The sequence below is a fragment of the Microcaecilia unicolor genome, chromosome 2, assembly GCF_901765095.1.
Source record: "Microcaecilia unicolor chromosome 2, aMicUni1.1, whole genome shotgun sequence".
Classification (NCBI taxonomy): domain Eukaryota; kingdom Metazoa; phylum Chordata; class Amphibia; order Gymnophiona; family Siphonopidae; genus Microcaecilia; species Microcaecilia unicolor.
Window position 1 is genome coordinate 414,598,370 of NC_044032.1, and position 24,827 is coordinate 414,623,196.

At 42.2% G+C, this 24,827-nt stretch overlaps 1 protein-coding gene across 6 annotated transcripts in view; it reads left to right on the forward strand.

Annotated features, from left to right (window-relative positions):
- Window positions 1-24,827, forward strand: part of PDLIM5 (PDZ and LIM domain 5) — a 403,074-nt gene that overhangs the window by 36,110 nt on the left and 342,137 nt on the right. For all 6 annotated transcript variants that reach the window (XM_030190704.1, XM_030190703.1, XM_030190705.1 and 3 more), the window contains exon 3: window positions 19,292-19,443. In XM_030190704.1, coding sequence (XP_030046564.1) covers window positions 19,292-19,443 — 152 coding nt within the window. The remainder of the gene's footprint in view (window positions 1-19,291; window positions 19,444-24,827) is intronic.

Sequence of the window (24,827 nt, forward strand, 5' to 3'; positions counted from 1 at the left end):
GAGGGCACGCAAAGCTCTCTCTGTTGGCACGCGCGCCGTCGCCTCAGCCAGAGTCATACTGCCGCTATGAGATTGCGCTAGCAGTTCAAAGTTGTGCTGGAGCTGAGGAGACATTACTCCTCGTTCTGACACTCACTCTCCTAGGCCGCAGGCTCGGTGCCTAGTTCAGTTTTCCCTTCTCTCTCTCTCAGTTCAGGTCCCGCCCTTGCGGAAACAGGAAATGAGGGCGGGACCAGAGCTGAGAGAGAAGGGAAAACTGAACTAAGCACCGAGCCGAGCCTGCATGCTTTTTACCGCTGCTGCCACCCTAACCCCAATGAGGTAAGATAGATGACTTTTAAAATTCTGTTATTCAGGTTAAATTGCCCTGTTGGCACTTTGCGATAAATAATTAGATTTTGGGTTGCTGTTTCGGCACTTGGTCTCTGAAAGGTTCGCCATCACTGTTCTAGTTGCTTCCCCACTTGTTGAAAGGCTGAATTTATGTAAGTCAGGCAAGGTAGTAATACACTCAGCAAAAATCTGAAAATTTGAATTCTTATATTCCCATGAATTTCAGTGTATGTACTAATCTTATAAAAATGAACTAGCATTATGCCTTTCATCCAAACAGGATCCCAGTGTGATTTCAGTTATAATACTTTAAATATTAACTGTAGCCCTCTGTGGAATGGATAATCAATCAGTGTACTTTAAACACCTGGCCTGTTTGGCTAAAATATTTTATTAAAACAAAATGGATGCTGGTAAAAATTCTCGGAGGCAGTGAATATTTTTTTCCTTTATTTAAAAAAAAATATTTGGTGTGCTGTGCCGGTTTTACATGTTTTGAATTTCTCTTGCTTTCCCCACTCCCCAGCCACTTTCCCCAATCCCTCTACCCAGTTTCTTCATGTGGCTGTGGCTCAGGCATGATATGTTCTCTCTCTGGACAAGGGGTGGGGTGTGTGTGTGTGTGTGTGTGTGGGGGGTTATAGTTTAAGATATTCCTTTCTACCTTTGTTACAGTATGTGGCCATGTAGAAAGAAGAGTTAAACAGCATTCAGTTATACTGGAGCAGACCAAGGCAAAGCTCTGTGAACTGGGATAGCTTCTGGGATCTAAATGCAACTGGCCCACGCTTCGTCCGTATCTTATCACATGTATAATTAAACCACATTTTTAAAATTTCAGTGGCTATGTCAGCTGCATAGCTTGAGCTAAACTGTAGAAGTGTTCCTGTACTGTAATCATTGCCATCAGGACGTTATGTGACTTGTTCCTTTTTCCTTGGCTGATGGACAGCAAAGCAAGAGATCACACCAAAGGTTAACTGAGACAGCAAACTTTAAAGTTCATGAAGGTCAGCGTAAAAACAGCAGAACAACATTTAAGCCTGTGAGTCTAAAATTAGAGTATCAGCGCAATGAGTGCATTCTCTTACAGGCAGTAACTCTTCTATAATGAAGATAGATTTTAGCGTGAAAATCTCACTTCGCTGTATTCTTTGGGGGAGGGTAAACTCTGAGGGACTTTCACACACCCTAACAGAAAAAAATCAACATGTGTTAGGTGGAAAAGCTGCACATTAATTATTGAGGGTGCACTCAGCATGTCCTCTGGAATTAATTCATGGACATGTGCATTTAACATGTATAAAACTTGGTTACAATTAGCGCAGCTGCATTTACTGCCTCCTGTTGAAGATACTAACTGCACAGATGGAAGTTAGCACACGCTGATTAAGGTGTGTTCACCGCATTATGCATTCCACGCCCATTTTGTGCCCATGATCTACCTAGTTCCTGTCCCCTAACACAATTTGAAATTAGTGCTCACAGTCTCTCAGGCCCTGCTGTAGAAGTTAGCATTCTTCTGTGGTAGTGGTTAATGTGCCCTAATTCACATATCAACAGCTTAACTCACTTTAGTCAAAGGACCCCTTTTGTGCGCTTCTCTGTAAGCAAGAGACTGTTTCAAGGGTTATCACTTCTTGGTACAGGAGTGTGTGCATGTATTTGAAGTCCAGCAGTGTACACACAAAGGGGATGTGTTATTTCAGCCCTATAGATGTTCCTTTGGAGAGTGGTGTTCCTAAATGGACTAACGTTTTACATATCATATGACAGTAATGAACCTCATGTCAATGCCAGAGTATGTTGGATATGATCTCAATATCAGTCTCCTAAGTTCACTGCTAGCATTCTTTTAGTACTTGAACTGTGCCACAGAGCTGTTTTCTGCTGTTTATAGGGATGTGTGTGATGTATAGAGAGGCAACTTTATGTGCTTGGACATTTTTTGATCAAGTCGGCGGCATCCAAAACAATTGAGAATATTTCGGTATCGTTTTCATATTTTCCTAGTTTCTGATTGCATTTCTTTGTACTTAAGGGCCTTCTGTCTCTCCCTGAGTTGTACAGAGCACTTGCTTGGCACATACACATCTGTTAGCAATTCTGTTCTTGTTTTCCATTTTACCACTGTTCGGTTTTCTTGTGTCACTTTCTCCAATAAGCAGGACACAGTCTAGCATCAAATGGGATGATGTCATCACCCGGCAGTGGAACAGAACAATGGATTCAAGAACTCGGAACTAGTGTAAAGTTCTCCTCTGTACCCTTTAGTTTTTTCCTGCTGGGCCAAATAGAATAAAAAAACAGAGCTCATTTACTTTTTTGAAGAGTTTCTTTTGCCTTCTGATGTCTTTTGTTTTGATACATAGAATAAAAATTACATTTTTTTTCATCTTTCATATGAAATACAGCACAGACCAAGCTGAGGGTTTGATGATGTCCACAATGTGGTAGGAAGGTCCAGAACTTTGACATCGATTCCAAGTGTCTTATCTGTTTGGCCTCTGGTCTTAAAGGGTGGGGCTGACTTTGGATTAACCTAGGTTGCAGCTCCTGCCCTGGAGCTCTGCAATCTTAAGTTTGCACCCAAGTTCATGGAGGGGTAAATGACTTGCCCAGAATCACAAGGAGCCACAGTAGGATTTGAATTGGGCTTCCCTGGTTGTCAGCCCTGTGCTGTAGACACAACTACAAAAAACCCTCAGTACAAAATCAACTCACACTCCTAAATATTTATCAAAATGTATTAATGTGTGTTCATACCTGTGCTGTAAGCATTGAGTGGCTACTTCACTCTAACCATGCTGAATGCAAGCACTGGAAGAATGAGGCAATCCTTCTTCAGGCTTGCACAGACATTCGCCTTTGTAAGCATTATGAGGCAGAGAGGAATTAATATCAGCTTCCTGGTTTTCAGGATTCAATATGGGTGAGATCTATTTGCAAGCAATGGAAGCAGTGAATGCAAATAGATCTCGTATACATATTCTTTGTGGAAATTGTGAAAACCAGGCTGGGTTGTAGACCTTGAGGACTGGATTGGAGGACCCCCTACTCTACAGGAAGAGGGGAATGGCCTAGTGATTAACAATGGCTTTAAAACCAGGGAGACCAGGGTTTGAATCCCATGTCTACCACTGACACTCTTTTTGACTTTGGGCATGTTACTTTACCTCCTACTGTTTCAGGTATCTTGCTTAAATTGTACACTTCTTGAGTCAAGGGACAATAGTGTATCTTAATACTCACTACCATTGTACAAGGCTGACTCTGCACACTGAAGTAGAATCTCTTTGATTTTATGCCTTTCTTCCATGTGCAGTGACTTCTTCAAAAGTTCAGTTGTGAAGAGTTCGTGGAATGGATCCTTGGGCTTGGCACATGTCTTGGTTGAGACTTCTTGACCCAAAGCACAGACATCTTCAGTACAGTCACAGGGGTCAAGCCAAGGCTTTCTGAATTGGTAGAAAAGAAAAGATGATACCTTTTTTTTATTGGACTAACTTAATCCTGATGTGAACAAGAAGGTATTGCCTTTGAAAGCTAATCAAATAATGTATTAAGTTAGTCCAATAAAATGTTATCTTATTTTCTTTGTTTTGTTTAATTTCTATTTATTACTTTTAAAAGTGGTTTAACACGTCTACCACACCTCTTGTCTTATATTGGTAGAGAAGCTGCACAACCTTAGCGCAGATGACACATGGGATAGCACACTTAACTAGTAGCAGGCACACATCAGAACCACGCGATTTATGCCAAGCAAAATGCCTCATCAAGAACACAACCCTGAAGTATTCTCCTCGGTTGGTGCAGAAAGTTCAAAGGTCTACTAACAGGAAAATCCACGTCAGCACAAACAAGTACTCACATGGAGTCTGCAGTGCTTTGCACGATGACTTACCCAGCAGAGAAAATGTCGGCATTATGTTCTCCAGTTTATAGTTCAGGCCTCTGGTATCTTCTGTGCAGTGACTCTTTTTGATCTCAATAGGTGAAGCCTTTGTCATACACTCTAGTACAGCAGAGTCTAACTTGTCCGACATTCTGGATTATCCCACATACCTCAGTGATGTTGCAACATTGTCCTAGAGATACGAGTGGGTTTCTTTCTTTTTCCTGGCCTTGTGTTAGTTAAAAGGCATCAGTGCTAGGTAAATTTCTTGGGCACATTACATTTTAAAACTTTTACTGCTTTCTCTTTTGAAACATGGATTCAATATACTTCTGTTTTGTCCCTCATCCATTTTTCTGTATTGTCCGACCTTTCAATTATCCAACAGCCTGTCGGTCCCATTTAATTGAATGATCAAGACTCTACTGTACTGTCATGATGGCAACAGTCTTCCTTGACAGTTTTGTTGCCTCTACCGGAGTAGTTGCAGTTTCTTAGAGAAATTTTTAATAAATTTGTCAAGGGGTGCTGCAGAGATCTTTCTGGTATTTATATATTGGGAATAGGCTGCAACACAAGCCCCTCAATCTACAGGGTTTATTCCTGTACAGGGAGAGATATTCCTCCTGAAGTCCAACAGTGTCTTATCCACTGAACCACAAGCAGGATATTTGTTACCTTTTTCTTCCCTGGGGTGAGAACTCAGAATAGCCTGGAGGATTTTGCAGATCCCAATTACATTCCTAAGAAATCCTATCAAGAAGGGGAGGATATTTGTACATAAATTCCTTCTTGCCCTTCTGTTGCTTGTAACAAGCTTCTGTAGAAAAACCTTTTCTGCTTGAGGTTTGTTCAGCAGGGACACCTTTTATTTCCCCCCCTCCCCCCAATACCTCAGTGATTGGTTTCTGATAGTGTCATCCAAGGATTAGTTGTTTTACTCGGGAACATAATTCATCTCATGATATATCTCTGCTTTCTGATCTATGATAAAGTCAACCCTTCAGCCTACAAAGCATTCAAAGGAGCTCTTTTAGGCATGGATCAAGTAAAAGTTGCCCTCCCACAAGGCATAATACCAAAGCTAATGCATTTTGTCCTTCAGCTTCAATGTTCTCCGTGTATCACAGATAGAAGCAGTTTGCAGATTTTGAACCATATGGCCACTGCAGTGCGTGTCATAGCCTTTTTTTGCCTGCCTCCAAATGAGAAGGCTACAGTGGGACCTCCATGTTCCAGTGGAATTGGCATACCTAGCCTTTATCCACCAGTGTTCATCGGTCAAGTTCAGCCCACGTTGCAATGGTGGACATCCAAATTCATCCTGGTGAAAGGTATCCATTTATATATATATATATACCCTGCTTAACTCTAAGCAGCTTACATTAAAAGCATAAAAAAATTCAAAGACACAAATAAAATACCAACATACAAACCAATAATAATCATAATTTTTAACTGGAACATTGTTGGTATGTGTTGGGAGCCCACCTTGATTCTGAGCTCACACGAGGAGCATGATGAAAAGTTGTAAATGACTTCTCATACATCATCTGGAATTGAGAACAAAGTTGAGTGTTCATCTTTTTTGAAATCAACCAGTGCTGATCCAGTTCAACAATCAAGTTGCCCTTTTTTTCAATACCAAACAACAAGGAGATGCAGGTTCTCCTTGGTTCTTCTGAGAAGCAGTATGAATTTGGGTCACATACTAGATGAAACCTCTTATATATTGGGCAGAAAGATGTACATAGCAGACATTTCTGCAAAGTTTTGCAGCTCCTTAAAAGGTCTCTAAAACTTCAAACACTACAGGACACTATTTTTTCAAGACTGGGACCCTCCTCAAATAGACCTGTTTGCTGTCAGTGAAGCTTAGCTGTGTCTTTATTCATAGCATCCATCTCAAGGTCACCTAGTGAGGGATGCACTGGCCATAAACTGGACATGGCTCCTTGTCTTTGATTATCCTGTTTACCCTGTTACTATGGAGATATAAATATATATATTTAAACTATTTCTCATTCTGCTTGTTCTGTTGATACGTCTGTGTAGAGGATGAATAATATATTCCGACAGGCAAATATAAAGTTGCAGAGAGTGTACCTCAGTGGTTCCCAAACTGAGTTGGGATGCCAAGTGTGGTCCCTTCAGTAGATATGAGTCCCCAGAAATGGGGCTGCTCCCCCACCTTCTGAACCTCTTTGACCTTTGGCCAATAGTTAACTGTCAACATGAGGACTGGGTATTGATGAATGTTCACATGCTCTGCCCTCTCCTCCTAATTTGAGCTTCCTGTTAGTACTCTGCAGGGGTTTCAGTCTGAGGGCCTGGAAGTACACCCCTGCACCTGGGCACCCTTGCACTTGGGGCAATGTGAAGACTGCTGCTTTTGTTGCCACCACTGCTGCCTTCATACTATGGATAAATGGGGGAAGGTCGTGTGAATTTTTTGGTGTTAAAATGGGGTCATATTGGGTAAATGTTTGGAAAGAATGGTGTACATATTCATAGTGGCATTAAATTGATCCCGGTATGTATTGTCCTTTCATCAGTGGCTTCAGCTTCTAAAATGTGTTTCTCCCATACTGTTTGATGTAAATAGTCATATTGAGATTACTTATAACTTTCAAATTCTACAAATCTGGTGGTAAATTTGGAGGCATGGAATTTCACAACTTCTACTTCAAGCATGAAACCAACCTCTTGGGTATAATGGAATTTATTACACTGCCCTCCCCCTTTTTTTGTGTTGATTGACAGAGAGGCATATTTTCAAAGCACTTTGGGAGGCTAAGTTCCATAGGTTTCTATGGAACTTTGGGAGGCTAAGTGCTTTGAAAATATGCCTCAGAGTAGTTCAGCAGGGACTGTGGAGTAAAGCAAACCAAAATTAAGATCGCATCATGCAGCCATCACCTCCTAATCTGGAAATGTTTACCCAACGTTGCATCTTGCGCTTTATTTTTTCCTTCCAAAGGTGGTACTGATTACCTCAACATCTGTATTGTACTATTTACGGGGCTGACAGAGTACTAACCCATGAAACCACTATGAATTTGGCTTAAGAAAGAGAGAATCTGAAAAGCATTAGTCAAATATTATATAGTAAAGAGTAAAAACCACTGCTGAAAAGCCTGGCATGGTGAGAGGATCTGGTCAACATCATTGGGAAGCTAAGAGCAGGAGCAGAGAGACCACCATGGGCCAGATCGCCTGTTTTTAAGCAGCAGTGTTCATTAGACCTTATCTGCCAGATTCAATATATCGTGCCAAGGTTTCAGCGTGGAAACAGAAGCGCATAACTTAACTAAATCAGTGCTGATAATTGAATGTTAACAAACAGCACTAATTGGCATTAAATAGAATTTATATGCACTACCTGCTAAATGTATTCTGTAAAACGGTGCACGTAAGTTCTAATGCATGCTGCTGAAAAGGGGTGTGGCTATGGGCATGGAGTGGGCGGGTCGTAGACTTTCCAGAAAACTACGTTCAGGGTTATAGGCAAAGAGCAGCTGTATTCTATCTTAAGCATCGGTGTTTATACCAAGTTTTACTTGGTGTAAATGGCCACACCTAGACAGGCGCTATCATGGCTGCTCGCCGTATTGTGTATAATATGTGGAAATTTAGATTTATTCTATAAAGTACGCTTAAATTAAGGCATACTTTATAGAATGCACTTAGGTGAATTTCATTTCAGCTCAAAGTTTTTGGCTTCATATATAGACTCTAGTGGGGCTTACCATATAGATTGGACGGATTTTTTTTTATTTCTGACATGTTAGCGCAAAGCCTGTCAGGACGCTGAGAACTACAAGTGTACGGTACCAGTTTGATTAAACAGAAAGAGATGTGAGAAGAGAAGACAGATTTTTATCCCAAAATCTCTTGCAGAGTACCTTCATGTACAGTTTATGTACTAGAGCTAAAGATGGTGGTGGTGGTAGTTCAGAACCTTCAGGAGAATCCCTAGGGCAGCAATAGGTCATTGTGAATTTATACCTGGATTCACTGTGGCGGAAGATAAACCACAGAAATTAATGAAAAGAGTTCAGAGGACTGAAAATGGCACAGTGGACTCTTGAAGATTAAAAAGGAGAGAGAGATTCTATTACGCCACCAATTCTGAATTTGAAGCTAGAGCACATTTCTCCTGCTGGCTCTGGAGTACCTCATAGTCTGATTTTTAGGACATCCATAGTGAATATGTATGTATGAGAGTTGGGTTTGCATATAGTGAAGTTGGAGCATACAATTTATACATATTGTGTGAGTATATACTTTAAAACCACTGATCAGGGGGTACTTTAGAGCAGACTCGAGAAATACTGATCTATAGAATATGCAGGGAGTGGAAGGAAGAGAAGTATTGGAAGAAAAGTTGTAAAAAGGCATCAGAATCTTATGATCTTTGGAACAACTAGGATTAACAGAAACATGGCTACACCTTGAAGATGACCCAGCACGGTGTGACCTATGCCCACTGGGATATAAAACAATACACATCAATAGAAAAAAAAAGAAGGGAAGTATATACAAATACTTCTTTACAGTAGAAACTCGATAAACATACATCCTCAACAATTGAAATCTTGGCATGCAAAATCACTGACATAACACTAGCTGATCAACTATGGGGCTCATTTTCAAAGCACTTAGACTTACAGAGTTCCATAGGTTATTATGAGAAACTGGGATGAAGCAAGTGAAAGCACACTAAACAAGATAGCACCACTCAAAACAAAAGCTAGAAATAAAAGACACCCACATCCCTACTACACATGAAAAAACTGTGTAGGAAACTGGAAAGAACATGGGCCAAAAACAAAGCAGACATAAACAAAGCCACATAAAACAATGTATACAAACAACATAAAGAAAGCTAAAGCAGAATATTATAACACATATACGATGATTCAGTATTACCACAACCTCAACTAATGCCATTGAAAGACAGTTTGTCCTCACTGCATTATAGTAGACTGCTTGTTCTAAATTGCCATAATCCAACTATCGATTGGTTATTAAAGACAGTTGTTACTAAAGGTAAATTTTAAAAATGTGATGTAAAAATTCAGTATCCCACCTGGTTTTCTGCTTTATTGTTATTTTAGGCCATTTCATAGTTTTTATTGCTTTTTTTTTTTTATGTTTTCCGTTATGCTTGGTATCAATTCTGCTTCTTGGTTGTGCTCACACCTTTTTTCCATTGGTAGCTTGAGCTGAGTTAAAATGTAAGAAAATATCTACTGTACCTGAATTCCAGTTTGCACCTGAGGCATGAAGAGTGAAATGACTTGCCCAAGATCACAAGGAGCAACAGTTGTCGGCCTGTAGCTCCTACCCCTAGGCTATCCTTCTTCTTCATTCTTCTCAAGTTTCCTGTGGAACTGATTTGGGCTGTCTAAGAAGCACTATTCATAAAGTGTGCCATGCAGTTAAGGCATAAATTAGTGCATGCTGTTAGCACATGAGCATGGTAATTTACCATGCAGGCAGCACATGCTAACTCACGCATTAACTACATGATGTTTGTGTGTCTACTGCTACTTTTAATTTATTACTGAAGCATATTAAATTAAGATCTTGTTAGTACACAATGATTCTTGGGAGTGGAGGAGTAGCCTAGTGGTTAATGCAGCGGACTTTGATCCTGGGGAACTGGGTTCAATTCCCACGGCAGCTCCTTGTGACTGTGGGCAAGTCACTTAACCCTCCATTGCCCCAGGTACAAAATAAGTACCTGTATATATGTAAACCACTTTGAATGTAGTTGCAAAATACCACAGAAAGGCAGTATATCAAGTCCCATTTCCCTTCCCCTTTCTCTTTGTTTCAGATCACCACCCCTGTGCAACACAGAACTTTGTCAGAATTCCCCTCCTGTGCAGAATTCTTCATAGAGACCAAGGAGGCATGACATCTAGCACTACTTATCCCCCCCCCCCCCCCAGCACTCACACATCAAGACCTCCCCCAACATGCAGAACCCCCTCTCACCTCTTTCATCTCCTCTTGCCTCCCTCCTTCCACAGTGCTCTTCTGCACAAGCTGAAGAGAGTGACTGCATGTTGGGCTATGTCTCCTCCTATGCCATGCTGGCTCTGGCATGCTGAATTCAAGCCACAGGGCACTGGTGAACTTCAAAGTCCAAATTCAACGGTCAGCCAGCACAGTAGAGAAGGATGATGCAACCCGACATGCAACTGCTCTCCTTCTCCTCTAATTCTGCTGAAGTGCACTGGGGAGGGAGGCAGGGAAGGAGATTCTAGAGTAAGGGGAGAGAGAGGAGATGAATGGGACATGCTTGGAGGGGGGATAGAAGAGAGAAGAAGTTTGTCAAGGGTGGGGGGGGGCAACACTGGTGAAGTGAGAGTTAGTGTATATGTGTGTGTCTTTGAAGGGGTTTACAAACATGTGGATAAAGGCGAGCCGGTTGATGTGGAGGGGCATAATTGAACGAAAACGCCTATCTCCATGGGCGTTTATCTCCGAGAACGGGTCCGTGAAGGGGTGGTCCGAACCGTATTTTGGGAAAAAATAGACGCCCATGTTTTATTCAACAATGTGTGAGCTGGGCGTTTTTGTTTTTCAGCGATAATGGAAAATGAAAGCGCCCAGCTCAAAAACGAATAAATCCAAGACATTTATTCGTGGGAGGGGCCAGGATTCGTAGTGCACTGGTCCCCCTCACATGCCAGGACATCAACCGGGCACCCTAGGGGGCACTTTTACAAAACCAAAAAAACAGGTAAAAGAGCTCCCAGGTGCATAGCACCCTTCCCTTGTGTGTTGAGCCCCCCAAATCCCCCTCAAAACCCACTGCCCACAAGTCTACACCATTACTATAGCCCTAAGGGGTGAAGGGGGGCACCTACATGTGGGTACAGTGGGTTTGGGGGGGTTGGACGACTAATAAGCATTAAGCAGCACAATTGTAACAGGTAGGGGGGATGGGCCTGGGTCCACCTGCCTGAAGTCCACTGCACCCCCTAACAACTCCTCCAGTGACCTGCATACTGCTGCCAGGGAGCTGGGTATGACATTTGAGGGTGAAAATGAAAATGTGTGAAACATCATTTGTTTGTGGTGGGAGGGGGTTAGTGACCACTGGGGGAGTCAGGGGAGGTCATCCCCGATTCCCTCCAGTGGTCATCTGGTCATTTAGGGCACTTTTTGGGGCCTTATTCGTGAAAAAACAGGGTCCAGGAAAAGTGTCCTAAATTCTAGCTAAAAAACGCATACTTTTTTTCCCATTATCAGTGAAATGCGCCCATCTTTGTTCGGCAGATAACCACGCCCCAGTTCCGCCTTTGCCACACCTCTGACACGCCCCCATCAACTTTGTCCGCATCCGCGACGGAGTGCAGTTGAAAACGTCCAAAAATCGGCTTTCGATTATACCGCTTTATTCGTTTTTGTGAGATAAACGTCCATCTCCCGATTTAGGTCGGAACTTGGGCGTTTTTCTCGTTCGATTATAAGCAGGATAGTGTATCTGGATTTTCAAAAGGCGTTTCACAAAGTACCTCTTGAAAGACTCCAGAAGAAATTGGAGAGTCATGGGATAGGAGGTTGTGTCCTATTTTGGATTAAAAACCTGTTAAAGGATAGAAAACCAGAGAGCAGGGTTAAATGGTCAGTATTCTTAATGGAGAAGGGTAGATTGTGGGGTTCCTCAGGGGTCTGTGCTGGGACCGCTGCTTTTTAACATATTTATAAATGAATCATCAACATAAGAACATAAGCATAGCCATATTGGGTCAGACCAATGGTACTGCATTTTTTCAAGGGGGTGAACAAACGTAGACAAAGGGGAGCCGGTCAATATTGTATATCTAGATTTTCAGAAGGCGTTTGACAAAGTGCCTCATGAAAGACTCTAAAGGAAACTGGAGAGTCATGGGATCGGAGGCAGTGTATTATTATGGATTAAGAGCTGGTTAAAAGATAGGAAGCAGAGAGTAGGGTTGAATGGTCATTATTCTCAATGGAGAAGGGTAGTTAGTGGGGTCCCTCAGGGGACCGGGGCCATATTTCCTCCTGTTTCTTTTAAAAGTATTTCCATGTAATTTGAGTGTCCCCTGGTCTTTGTACTTTTTGAAAGAGTGAAAAATCAATGCACTTCTACCTATTCTAACCTCAATCATATCCCCCCTCAACCATCTCTTTTCCAAGCTGAAGAGCCCTAACCTCTTTAGCCTTTCCTCATATGGGAGGAGTTCCATCCCGTTTATCATTTTGGTGGCTCTTCTTTGAACCTTTCTAATTCTGCTATATCTTTTTTGAGATACGGTGACCAGAATTGAATGCAATACTCAAGGTGAGGTCGTGGAGCGATAGAGGCATTATAATAATCTTGGTCTTATTTTACATCCCTTTCCTAATAATTCCTAGCATCCTGTTTGCATGTTTGTCACTGCTGCTCAAAAGGGAGAAGTTTTCAGCGTATTGTCTACAATGATATCTAGATCTTTTTCTAATTTTTCACAATCCGCATGTGTTTTGAAATGATTTATAGTAGTAGTAGTTTTGACAACTTTGTATAGTTTGTGTCATTTGAAGATTTAATCACCTCACTCACTGTTCCATTTTCCAGATCATTTATAAATATATTAAATAGAACCGGTCCCAGTACAGAGATCCATGTGGCACTCCATCCTTCTCCACTGAGAAAAATGGCCACTTAACCCTGCCCTCAGTTTTCTGTCCACTAACCAATTCCTAACCTATCCCATTACTTTTTTATTTTCTCGGGAGTCTCTCATGAGGAACTTTGTCAAAAGCTTTCTGAAAATCTAGGTACACTACATCAATTGACTCACCTTTACCCACATGTTTGTTTACGCCTTCAAAGAAAACCTCGGTGAGTGGTGTCAGCTGCTTTTAGAGGGAGGGGGAGTTGACTTGGTGAAATTTCATGAAACCTTCCCCTATCCCAACCAGGCATTTTGACAGTAAAAGCGCACTGTTAGCTAGATGCCTGAAAATAAAGGCCTGATGGGATAAGAGGCAGTGTTCTGTTGTGGATTAGGAATTGGTTATTGTGTGGATAATAAAGAGGACAGGTGAGTGTAGGAGATGGTGATAGATAAGGGGGAAAAGTGGAAGAAAATCGAGGGCCTGTGATGACTTTATTTTGAAAGTGGATGGGATGGGCCAAGGATGGAGAACATAAATGTGGTGGTAGAGTCTGAGGCCCACCAAATACCAGCATGCTCCTTGGTTTTGATCCAAGAGGTCTCAGGTTTCAGTTCACACTGAAGTAGCATCCTTAGATGCACAAGTACAGTTGCTGCCTGCATAGACTGATTTTTAATGCGACTTGCTGAAAGCAGTGAGGTTTCCTTAAGACTTTGTCCCTGATTACTGAAAGCTAACTTTCTCAGTGATTAATACCAGATAGCTTGTCTGCACAGGCTGCTGGTATAATCCCACAGCTTATTGTACAGGACTGCACATAGCTACTAATCGGTCAGCACTAATATTTTTCTCTGCTTTCCTATTTTATAGAAATGTATTTCTGGGACAAGATGTTTTATATGTAAATTTTTTTTCTTAGAACTGTGTTTTTCTTGTGCAATAATAGAGCTACAATTAGAGTGAATTATTTCACATTAATTTCAGATGGTGCAATTAGCGTAATATTATTACATAACACTAATATCATTCATTCAGTGAAAATTCAAAACATCTTCAAGCTGATGTACATAATGCACTATGCAGGAGTAATTCTTTCTTAAATGTTCTTCTTAGTATTCATTTATTTTCATTGTCTGTTCCCTTTCATTCTGCCTCCTGTCTGGTTGTTTGAGAGCTGAAAGTGTCCACTGCTTTGCAGGCTAAACTTGGCATCCTCTTTCCCACCATACTCCCTGCAAGGAGTAGTCCTGTTTAGTGCATGGCAGCTTTTCCCTCTGTCCCAATTCAGGGAAGCAGGAACATGAATTTTCTTGTGTGTGCTTGAACCTAGAAGACTCGGTGGGCAGTGGCCACATTTGAATCTTCTGCATTGCCAAACCAGAGAACTGGACCAGATTGCAAAACATAAGGTTAAAAAAGTGACTCTGTTAGTCATAAGAACTCCCCTGGTATTTCCAGTTGTCTTAAAAGCAGTACCACTGAAAATTGTTGCAGTAAGCAGTATGATTTTCTGTCTTGATACTGTTTTGTCTAATTGGGGAGGAGTGTAAGAAGGGTCAGTGTTGCTTCTTCCTTTAAGTGGTGCTGTGCCAAGTCCACATTTAGAATCTCTGCTATTTGAGATACTTTACTTGGTGGCAGGGGAGCCTGGGGGAGTGGGAGCAGCAAGGGGCTGGTGTCAGAAGTGGCTGACAGCAGCAGGTGGCAGGCTGTGGAATGATTTTCAGTCTTCTCAGATGAAACAGACTTTCCAAAATAAACTAGAAGGTCATAGTGAGGAAAGTGCTATTTATTTACCTGTTGTACTTTTCTTCGCTTCCTCTGTACAGGTTTAAAATATTACACATTGGAAAATAGATGAAAATGTACACTTTCTATTAAACTATGCAAGTTAGGACAAGTCACTTGAAACTACTTGCCTAGAGTATAAGCAGTTGTGCTAGAAATAAACATATAATTTTATGTTTACCTCGGCCTGGAGTTTCACTTCCGCACCTCCTTCTCCACTTCTCTATGTTCTGCAAAAATTGCATCAAATGAGTGGAGGAAGGGAGGCAGGCCATAGACTGTTATCTCTCTAGCGCAGCAATAGAGAGCGGACTCTGATTCTGTTCTGATTACGCTGCTGAGGTGTAAGATTTACTGTTGGAAGTTTGTTGCTTAACTTCCAGACATGGCTGGATTTCTGCACAGTCGAACTAGGCCTATGCATAGCTCAGCAAGATTAAAGAGCTGACAAGGTTCTATCGATCGAACATGAGAGAGGGGATCTGAAATATAACCATGCAAACATGTCAGCAAAAAAGCATAAGGAGCCTTCAAGAATAGGGGGACAACTGTGGATCTGGACTGCACTACCTTCTGTTAGATAATTTAGTTATTGTAATGATAGGAGCTGCAGTCTCCTGGAACTAATGCATGGAGGTGGTACTGGAGGAAAAGCCAAGTAATGATGTACAAGATAATAGCACAGACAAAAATGAGACGCAAACAAGAAACTAGATATAATCAAAAAATGTTTGCCAACACTGTTTACTAGAGAGCACTGCAATCGGACAATGTACAATTTAAAAAGGAAATGAAATCTCAAAGCTCTGGGATCAGTTTCTTACTTTCAGCCACATTATAAACCATAAAGCTGTATGTCTCTGTTGATCACCCCACCCCTCACCTATCCACACCCATCCTGTTAGAATATCAATGATATGCTTTGATGTCCCCATGCATACCTCCTACCCACCCCCATCCTCCCACCCTGTCAGACTGTCATAGTAATGCTTGAATGTTTTCACTTATATACATTGTCAGCTAGCACATTTGCTTATTTCCGATCTGACGAAGAAGGGCAACCTTCGAAAGCTAATCAAGAAATGTATTAAGTTATGTCCAATAAAAAAGGTATCATCTTATTTTCTTTTCCATGTTTTATTTTGTTTGATTTCTATTGATAGCCACAGAGAAAAAACAGCAGTAGAAAGAAACAAACAAACATACACAAAAAAAAAACTAGCTGGTGTATATCAAAGTGCAAAAGAAGCTAATTGTTGTGCTGCCTAGTAATACAAAATATCAGGTCCCAAAAAACCTCACTGTGCTTAAATAAATGAAAAAAAAAAAGCTCAAAATTAAGCACTTATCCAGAAACCAAGATAGCAGCCATCTACTGTTATCTGTTAATCAGAGAGGCATGGTTTTGTTTAGGTGCATGGAGTTTGTCCAACTCTTTTGTTAGTCATTAATTAAAATAACAGCAGTGGTACTGCTGTCCACTAGTGGTACAAGCAGCAGCACTAGGGTCAGGCTGCAGAGATGCCCTCAGTATGCCTATCCAAATTTCTTAGGAAGGGATCAAGGGCATCTGTGATGCCCTGGGGTGGCAAAAATCTAAACCTGGCAATGACTACATAGTTACTGAGGGCAGTGCTGTTCATTGAACTGTAGCTTTTCTGTGTGAGCCCTCTGTCCATTTTATCCCCTATCTTTAAAGTGGTTAAATGGTTTCTACTCACAGGTATTGAGCAGTATCTGTGATAAGAAACCAAGGTCTTGTGTTTGCACGTTCTAAAAAAAAAAAAATTATTCACAAACCTAGTATTTCTGAATAATGATTTCTGTTCTAAAAATAAGAACTATACGCTTAATCAGTTTTCTACTTGTTGGGCTGCTGTGTGCCTCAGATAGCAAGTAATGTCTTTGTGATTTCAGCTGATCAGATTTGTTAGGGCTGAATTTGCCTGGATTTGCAGATGAAACCATTTGGATTTTGTATGACAAGCTGAATTGAACCAGGTTGAAACCAATGTGTTTCGTGATATATGTTGGGTTGTGCATGGTGTGGGTTTTATGAAGACTCGCAGCCTTTCCTGAAGACATTGGTCAATGGCTACAGAAGTCCATTGTGGTTGAGCAAGAGTTTTTGGCTGACCAAGTGAATTCCTGCTAAAATATAGCTCCCATGTTGACAGTTTAGGAAGTGGTTTAATGATCTGTCAATATCAATCCAGTTAAGTACATCACTTTCAAAGTAGTGTTGAGTTCAGTAATAGATTTCACGGTCCTCCAGCTTATTCTTTTTCTCACGCTCTTGTTCTCATGCTTTGCCAAAGTTAATGGAAGATATGTCCACAAATTGTTTGTGCAGGTTAGAATAAAAATGGCGAATGGGGGCCAAGTTATGTGAACTTGAAATATTTGAGCAGCCGTTTTACAAAGACTTCCAAATAACTATATCTGTGAAGGCAGCTTGACAGGAATGTGATGCAGGTCAGAATGGAAAATTCTGAGTATAAAGCGAAAAGAAGGTGTACTAATGCCAGAAGGCTCACTTTAGTAGATAAATGTAGAAGTTTGACAGAGAATGAGAAGGAATTAACATTTAAGGGAAGGAGTGAATGCCTATAACATCACTTTGGAAGGGATATAGATGGGTGAGGTTGCACCCCAGCATTAATCAGAACTGGTTTAGAAATGTTATTTCATATTGGTTGTCATGCACAAATGAAAGCATGGGTGCTGTGAACAAAGAGGTAGGACTGTTCTTGTCCTGCTGTTAACTTTGATTCCTGTGACCATGTGGTTGATCAGTTAAAATGTCCCTTGGCTGGAGGATGTTGTAAATACTGTCCCACTCTGAAGAGATTTTCCTTGATTTTGCCAAGAAAGAGAACATTAGAACTCAAGTGCACAGTTTACATAAGTGGTACCATGTGTCCTGTCCCCCCCCCCCCCCCCCCATTTTAGTGGCCAGGTGGTATAGCATTGTCCTTCCACCTCTGAGATATTTGAGGGAATTGCTTATAGGAATTTGCACCTTCAGTGTAATGAACTCTATAGTGGGTCTTCTTTCACCATATATTCATTCAGCTTTAACCTAGTATTCCACTACTAGAAAAGGACTCCAAACTCTTAATCAGTTTGTTCTTTTTAATACAGTTGATCACAAATAAAAAAAGATATACACTTACAATGAGATGTGAATTGGACTAAGGGCTCTGTTGTTAGTTTTGAGTCTGTTCTGTGACGAGCCCTTCTAATACAGATGGGGGGGGGGGGGGGGGGGCTAGCTGGAGGACAGCCCGCACTGCTGGTAATGGGTAAATACTTATAGGTATCCACCATGAATTTCTAAGGCTTGGGAAATCAAGCAGTAGGATTACTGCCTTAGCACGGAGAGGCTCAGGTCTCTCAACACACTGACACCCTAATAGCTGCCTACTTTCTGTTCCAGAGAATCAGACAGGCGTTTGGTGAGAGGGGGGAATCTGCTGGTCCCAGCATGCATTGGGTAGCCAAGCAAACCAGAAGGGTCCCATAAGGTACTAGGAATAGAACTCAGGTACTTGGGGCCCATCACCCAAGGACCACCAACTCCAGATAGTTCATTATACACAGCCTAAAAGTGTTATCTTTAATGTTTCCTCTCTTACTAGAGCTGCCAGCTAGTTTTCATTTTTTGTTTCAAGGATAGATTGATCCAGTCCTGGCATTACCCCCATTAAATGTGTGAGAGGGCCCTAAAAGCCCCCTCTGTCCTAATTGTTTTATTTTCTTAGATTACATTGTCCATATGTGTAGATATTACACATGGGAGCAGCACATTCAGCATCTAACCTGTGATGGAACTTTTAAATCCAATTTCAGGACCAAAATTTTCTTTTGAGTTTGTATGACATCTTTCAGTCTAGCCCGTACAAACATTAATACATTTTCTCAGGGCACACTCTAGAAACAGAAGAGAAAATACCAAAATTAAATTTTTAGTAAGCCTGGCTTTCCACTTCCTTGTGCTTAGCTGTTCTAGGGCCCAGCAAGAGGCAATTAAAGTTTACCCAGAGCACAGGAAGCAAGGAGACAGGAAATATTGTGCCATCATCATGCATTTCAGACACATGCTATTTTAATAAAGCAATTTTCAAAGGGATCTTTAGGTACAAAGTGCATTTTTGCCCTCACTACAATCAATAATTGACATTCAAACTATTAGCCACATCTAAAGAAGGCAACCCTAGGTGTGTGTTTAGATCAGAGGGGGGATGTATACATGTAAATTGCATTTTCAAATCTACGTATGGACTTTTTCAAGCAAAATTGTACCCACATATACAAAGCAGGTACTAATGACTCACAAGTGATTTGTATTTTTTGGCATTTTCAAAGAGAGTCTATACATAATTTCACTTTTAGAATTGGTGCTTAGTTTGTGGCTACAAAATATGAAACTTGACCTGTTGGTAATGATGAAGAATGTCCTTGGATCACCAGTCCCTTCTGCAGTCCCCTCACTGTTCATCTGGAACCTACTAACTCTGCTTTAATATTTCTGTTGGATTCTTTTTTTCTGCTTCATGTAAGAATGTGTGCCTTTGCCATCCCCACCTTGTAACTTTAGCATTTTCTTCTGTTCTGTCACAGCTCATCGATGGTGGTAAGGCAGCTCGTGCAAACATTGGCATAGGGGATGTGGTTCTGACCATTGATGGGATAAGTGCTGATGGAATGACTCACCTGGAAGCCCAAAACAAGATCAAGGCCTGTACAGGCTCCTTGAATTTGACTCTACAAAAGTGAGTGGCAGTGTTTTGTGAGATAATAAGGCTTTTTTTTGTTTCAGATGTTGGTATTCTTGTGTGGATAAATGTATGCTTGGCTACCCTATTACTTGGAGGCATATTTTCAAAGCACTTTGGGAGGCTAAGTTCCATAGGTTTCTATGGAACTTTGGGAGGCTAAGTGCTTTGAAAATATGCCTCATAGTGTCACAGACACTGTAAAAGTGAATGTCTTTTAGTAAAGGTGATTTGTTTCTGTAGGTTGACCACTGTACATGAAAATGTCTTAGTTTGACCCCTAGGGGAGCCTTTTGGAGAGCCTATATTTAGAGGGCTACGTATCATGACCTCTGCAGGGGATGGGATATGAGTTCAGCAGAGTTGAGAAAAAGTTGCTCAGAGAACTGGAGGTAGTAATGGAATTAGCGATTGCTCTTGGTACCTCCTAGAATTTCTGTCAGTGTATTGTACCACTGTTTCATACTGCTGTGTGACATATGTAATAATGAGTCAAATTCTGAAGGTTGTGTCTCCACAAGGTATAGAGAGAAACTGTCAAAGTAGTATAAGGCCTGGTCTAAAAGCTTTGATATGAGAATTAAGAGTCTGAATATTTGTACCCAAGAGAAAGTAAAGTAAATGTGGAAATTTTCAGATATGTGAGTGAAAATAATGCACACAGAGCACTTCTCTTAATCAGTTTTCACTCACGGGATAACTGTAAAGCTTCTGAGGTATGCAAATTAGAATCAGAGGTGAGGAGTCTGGGTAAGGAGTACATAAGGGGTTGAGGAGTCCGACAGCAGCAGAGTTCTCAAGCCTTTGCTATGATCAGAAGAGATGACTGACTTTTCTTCTCAGAATAACTTTTTGAGCAAGAGTTCAGGCACGTTCCCCTTATTTAATCACAAAACAAAATACATGGGACATTTTTATGGACCCATTCCAAGATCTGAGATGCCACTTTTGTCTTAGCTGAACACAGAGCTAGGCTGGCTTCATTTTGAGAGCCTTGATATGTAACCTCCAGTCACTATTTTAGGTGCTGCTGTTTCTTTCTCATTTCGCCAAACTTAGTTGAGGCATCTTAGCAGCTTCCTATGGCTGGAGGGACAGACAGGAGTCTGCTTCATATCTGCTTCAGCATCGTTCTTGGAAGTTGGCCACCAGGTGCTGCCATAAAAATTGAACTAATCTTCTTTTTTCCCTCTGTATCTTTTGGGACTGAAAGCATTATCTTTAATGTTCCCTACCTTACTAGAGTTGCCAACTAGTTTTCATTTTTTTGTTTTAAGGATAGGTTGATTCAGTCCTGGCATTACCCCCTTTAAATGTGTAAGAGGGCCCTAAAAGCCCCCTCCCTCCTAATTGTTTTATTTGTATTACTTTATCAACTGATAGTTGATAAAGTAATGTGGTATTTCAGTCAGCCCTCTGTGAGTGGTCTTAGAGTGGAAGTAGTTTGCATATAGAGAAACCCAAGCCCTGTGTCTTCTCAGCTCTTCAGGGAAGGTGGCTGGGATTTGGACGGTGTTCCTAGCCCTTCAAGGAGTGAGAGCACTTTTGGGGTCCAGATGGATCCTGAAAGGGAGGAAATAAGGTGGTGATCTGGTGTTGAGAGGAGTTAATCTTCAGTATGACCCAGAGCTTCTAACTTGGTTTGTGAAATGGGTTTACTTGCTGGACTCAGGTAGCCTGCCAAACTTTCAGAAACTGTTAGGGTCACTGTTTAAGTTAAATTTAGCTGGAGCTCATCTGGGAACGCAGAGAAGGCACCACATTGATCTGGCCTCAGTACAGGGAAAGTTCCTGAGAAAAATATATCTAGATCAGGGGTGCACAAGTTCAGTCCTCATGGCCACAAACAGGTCAGATTTTCTGAATATCCTTAATGAATGTGCTTGCATACCACCTTCATCATATTCAAATCTATCTCATACATATTCATTAGTGATATCCTATCAACAGACTTGTTTGCAACTCTTATGAACTGAACTTGTGTACCCTGCTCTAAAGCATACACTGACAATTTCCATAGCGTCCCACTATTTTTTGTCTATTAGATTGTAAGCTCTTTGAGCAGGGACTGTCTTTCTTCTATGTTTGTGCAGCGCTGCGTATGCCTTGTAGCGCTATAGAAATGCTAAATAGTAGTAGTAGTAGTAATCAGTCCAGAGACTTGTGGGTTGTGTCCCTCTACCAGCAGTTGGAGATAGAGAGAACCTCTGAGGTTTGCTAGATGTGGACCTGTGCAGCCAAGTAAACCTCAGTATTCTCTCTATCTAGCAGGTGGAGGGACATCTTTGTGCAGCTCTGGTTTGATCTGGCTACTGGTGTCCTTTGGGTCTAGTTTAGCACAGTCAGGGGTTGAGTGGCTGTTTGTAGCTTCTGGTGTACACCTGGTGGTGCCAGGTCCCTCCTGGTCTCCCCCTACCTTTCCTCCGTCACCCGGGTCTGTGGGCCTGATCGGGTGTTGCCTTTCTCTCCTGAGTAAAAAAAAAAAAAGATAAGCGTCTCTTTAAGAGACTTTGTTTTTGTTTAATCATACGGAGGAGCTAGATGGGCTGCCAAGTCTGTTTGAGGGGCAGGCGTTTGTGGAGCACGTCAGCGCCTTCTGAGGCGGCTAAGTGCTGCTCCTGGTGTGGGGGCCAGAGAGCAGCATCGGGGGAGTGTGAGTCGTGCCGCCGTCAGCCCACAGCGGGTGTTCAGCGCAATGGGGATTTCCCGCAGGCATCCGGTGAGTCGGAAGCGCAGGGGATAGTTTCGGCGGTTTCCTCGGGGCAGTTAGTGCAGCGCGCGTCGGCGGGCACAATTTTTTCCTCTCAGGCGCGACCAGCTCCGCACGTGGCGGTTGACAGACAGGAGACACAGCGCACTTCTGTGGCACAGGCTCCGATGGAGGAAAGCAATTTAGAGGGAGCAGGGGAGTCCCTTTCAGTTCCTTTTTCCCCGGATTTTGTTTTATTAATGCACAATGCCTTTTTTCTGAAGAAGTCAGGAGCTTCACTTCAGGCAGCCCCGTCTCTTCCTCAGCAAATTTCGGCTGCTGCAGACTCTGTCTTTCCTGCCAAAACGTCCTCGGGTGGAGATTTTGGATCCCAAGGAGCTATCTGACACAGATGGCCCAGTTTTGTCTCCGGGCTCTCCCTCAGAATCATTAGATTTGGCAGATGAGGTCACCCTGCCTTCTGAGGAGGGGGATGACCCGACGGCTGCCCGCCTTTTTCGCAGGGAAGAGCTTCCCTTCCTGATTATTAGGGCTTTTGAGGTTTTGGCCATTTCACCCCCTGAATCGTCAGGGGGAACAGGTCCGGTGCCCTCTATTATGTATGGCATCAAATGCCCACCTCGTTCCTTTCATGTGCATGAGGCCATGAAAATCCGTATTTCGGCGCAGTGGGGTACGCCGGACAGTGGGTTTAAGGTTGCTAGAGCTATATTGTGTCTTTATGCGCTGCCTGCTGCTGACTTAGACTTGCTGAAGGTTCCTACGGTGGATTCATTAATCACAGCGGTCACTAAGAAAACCACTCTCCCTGTGGAAGGTGGCACTGCGCTCAAGGACCCTCAGGATCATAAGTTGGAGACTTGCTTGAAGCTGTCTTTTGAAGTAGCGGCCCTTTCCCTGCAAGCTTCAGTTTGTGGCTCCTATGCGGCGTGGGCATGCTTATCGTGGGTACAAGCCTCCTCTCTGGAGGACCTCGTGACTGTTTTGCCGGCCTTAGAGTCTGGTTTAGCCTTCCTTGCGAATCTTCTTTATGATCTTTTGAGGGCTTCGGCGAAGGAGGTTTCTCTAGCAGTCACCGCGTGTCGCTGGCTGTGGTTGCGAAATTGGGCTGCAGACGTGGCCCCTAAGTCACGGGCTGGCAAGGCTTCCTTTTAGGGGAAAGCTTTTGTTTGGGAGAGACCTAGAACAGATTGTGAAGGATCTCGGTGACTCTAAGGGCCAGCGCCTCCTGGAGGACAGGTCCAAATTTGTGCGACCGCCTGGCCCTAGACATAAGTTAAGGGATACACGTCATTACCGTCCAGGTTGCGGGGCTTCTTTTCAGAGAGCAAGGTCTTCTCAGAGACCTCAGCCTTTTCGAGGTGACAGGCGGGGGGGGGGGGGGGGGGCCTTCCTTTCCGGTAACAAAATATGAGATTCAACTGACACAGTGCTATTCCCAAAGTACTAGGGTAATTCTATGAAATTTAATTGCATTACATTGTAACTTGGCTGCTGTATTCTGAGGTCTAACTGTAATTTGAGAGCATTCTGCATACAAACTTATAGTTGAATAAGTATAGACGACTGTACAATGTGTAATATGTATGGTTTTTGGTTTTTCAGAATGACTAGAGGTGAACTTTCCTGATACTGGTTTATAGGCCTGGGGTGTGGTAAGGTGCAAGATAAGTTGTAGCCTCCCCACCAATTAATTCCATTTAGGGCTAGTGCAGTAACTTCATTTGCCCTGAGAGGTAATCTGATATCGTGTTCATCCAGTGTTGGGGTAGTTTCGATCTTCAGAGATGTGGGTATGAAACAGTTTTATTATGTTCAAAATTAAAATAGATGTTAAAGTCATCAAACAAAGAGTGGGGGTCCCTATAATACTTTTTTGAACTAGAAGCATGCAAGAGGTTTTTTTTTTGTTTGTTGCAACCCCCCCCCCCCCCCCCCCATAATGGTTTGGAATGTTGTGGTAACCAGTCTACTCTGCTCTGTTGACCAAAGTTCTTTTCTAAGAATCTTTTTTTTTTTCTTCCTGTTTTTATTTTGTAAGGGTGTCTTGTTTAATGTTACAAACTAAATGTGAAAGTTTTTGGTTTGATTCCAAGCAGTCAGATTATCTGGGACATGGCATTGATTCCCTTGGAATACCTTTTGGGTTTACTTGGGTTTCCTCATTTTTGCTTCCTTTTTAAATATTTGTAAAATAACCCCCCCCCCAGGGCCGTGCCTAGGGTCTCTGGCGCCCCCCTGCAGACTATCAGTTGGCGCCCCCCCCCCCCCCCCCCCGGTGAAAATGATCGCTCACCACTTGCTACACTGACAGGAATTGTCAGCAATATTCTTAGAAACAAATTGCTATACATTGCAAAATAAGATAGCAGATGTAAATTCTCAAAGTAGACATATTCCAAACGCTAAAATGAAAATAAAATGATTTTTTTCTACCTTTGTTGTCTGGTGACTTTCTTTTTCCGATCATGCTGGCCCAGTATCTGAGTCTGCTGCTATCTGTCCTCTTAACTCCATTTCCAGGGCTTCCTTTCCATTTATTTCTTTACTTTCCTCCTTTCTTCTTCATTTCTTGCTCTAGATCCATTTCCAGCAATTTCTTCTCTCTCCCTGGGTCCTGTCCTCCCATCCATGTCCATCCTTGTCCCTCTCTGCCCTTCCCTCCTCCATC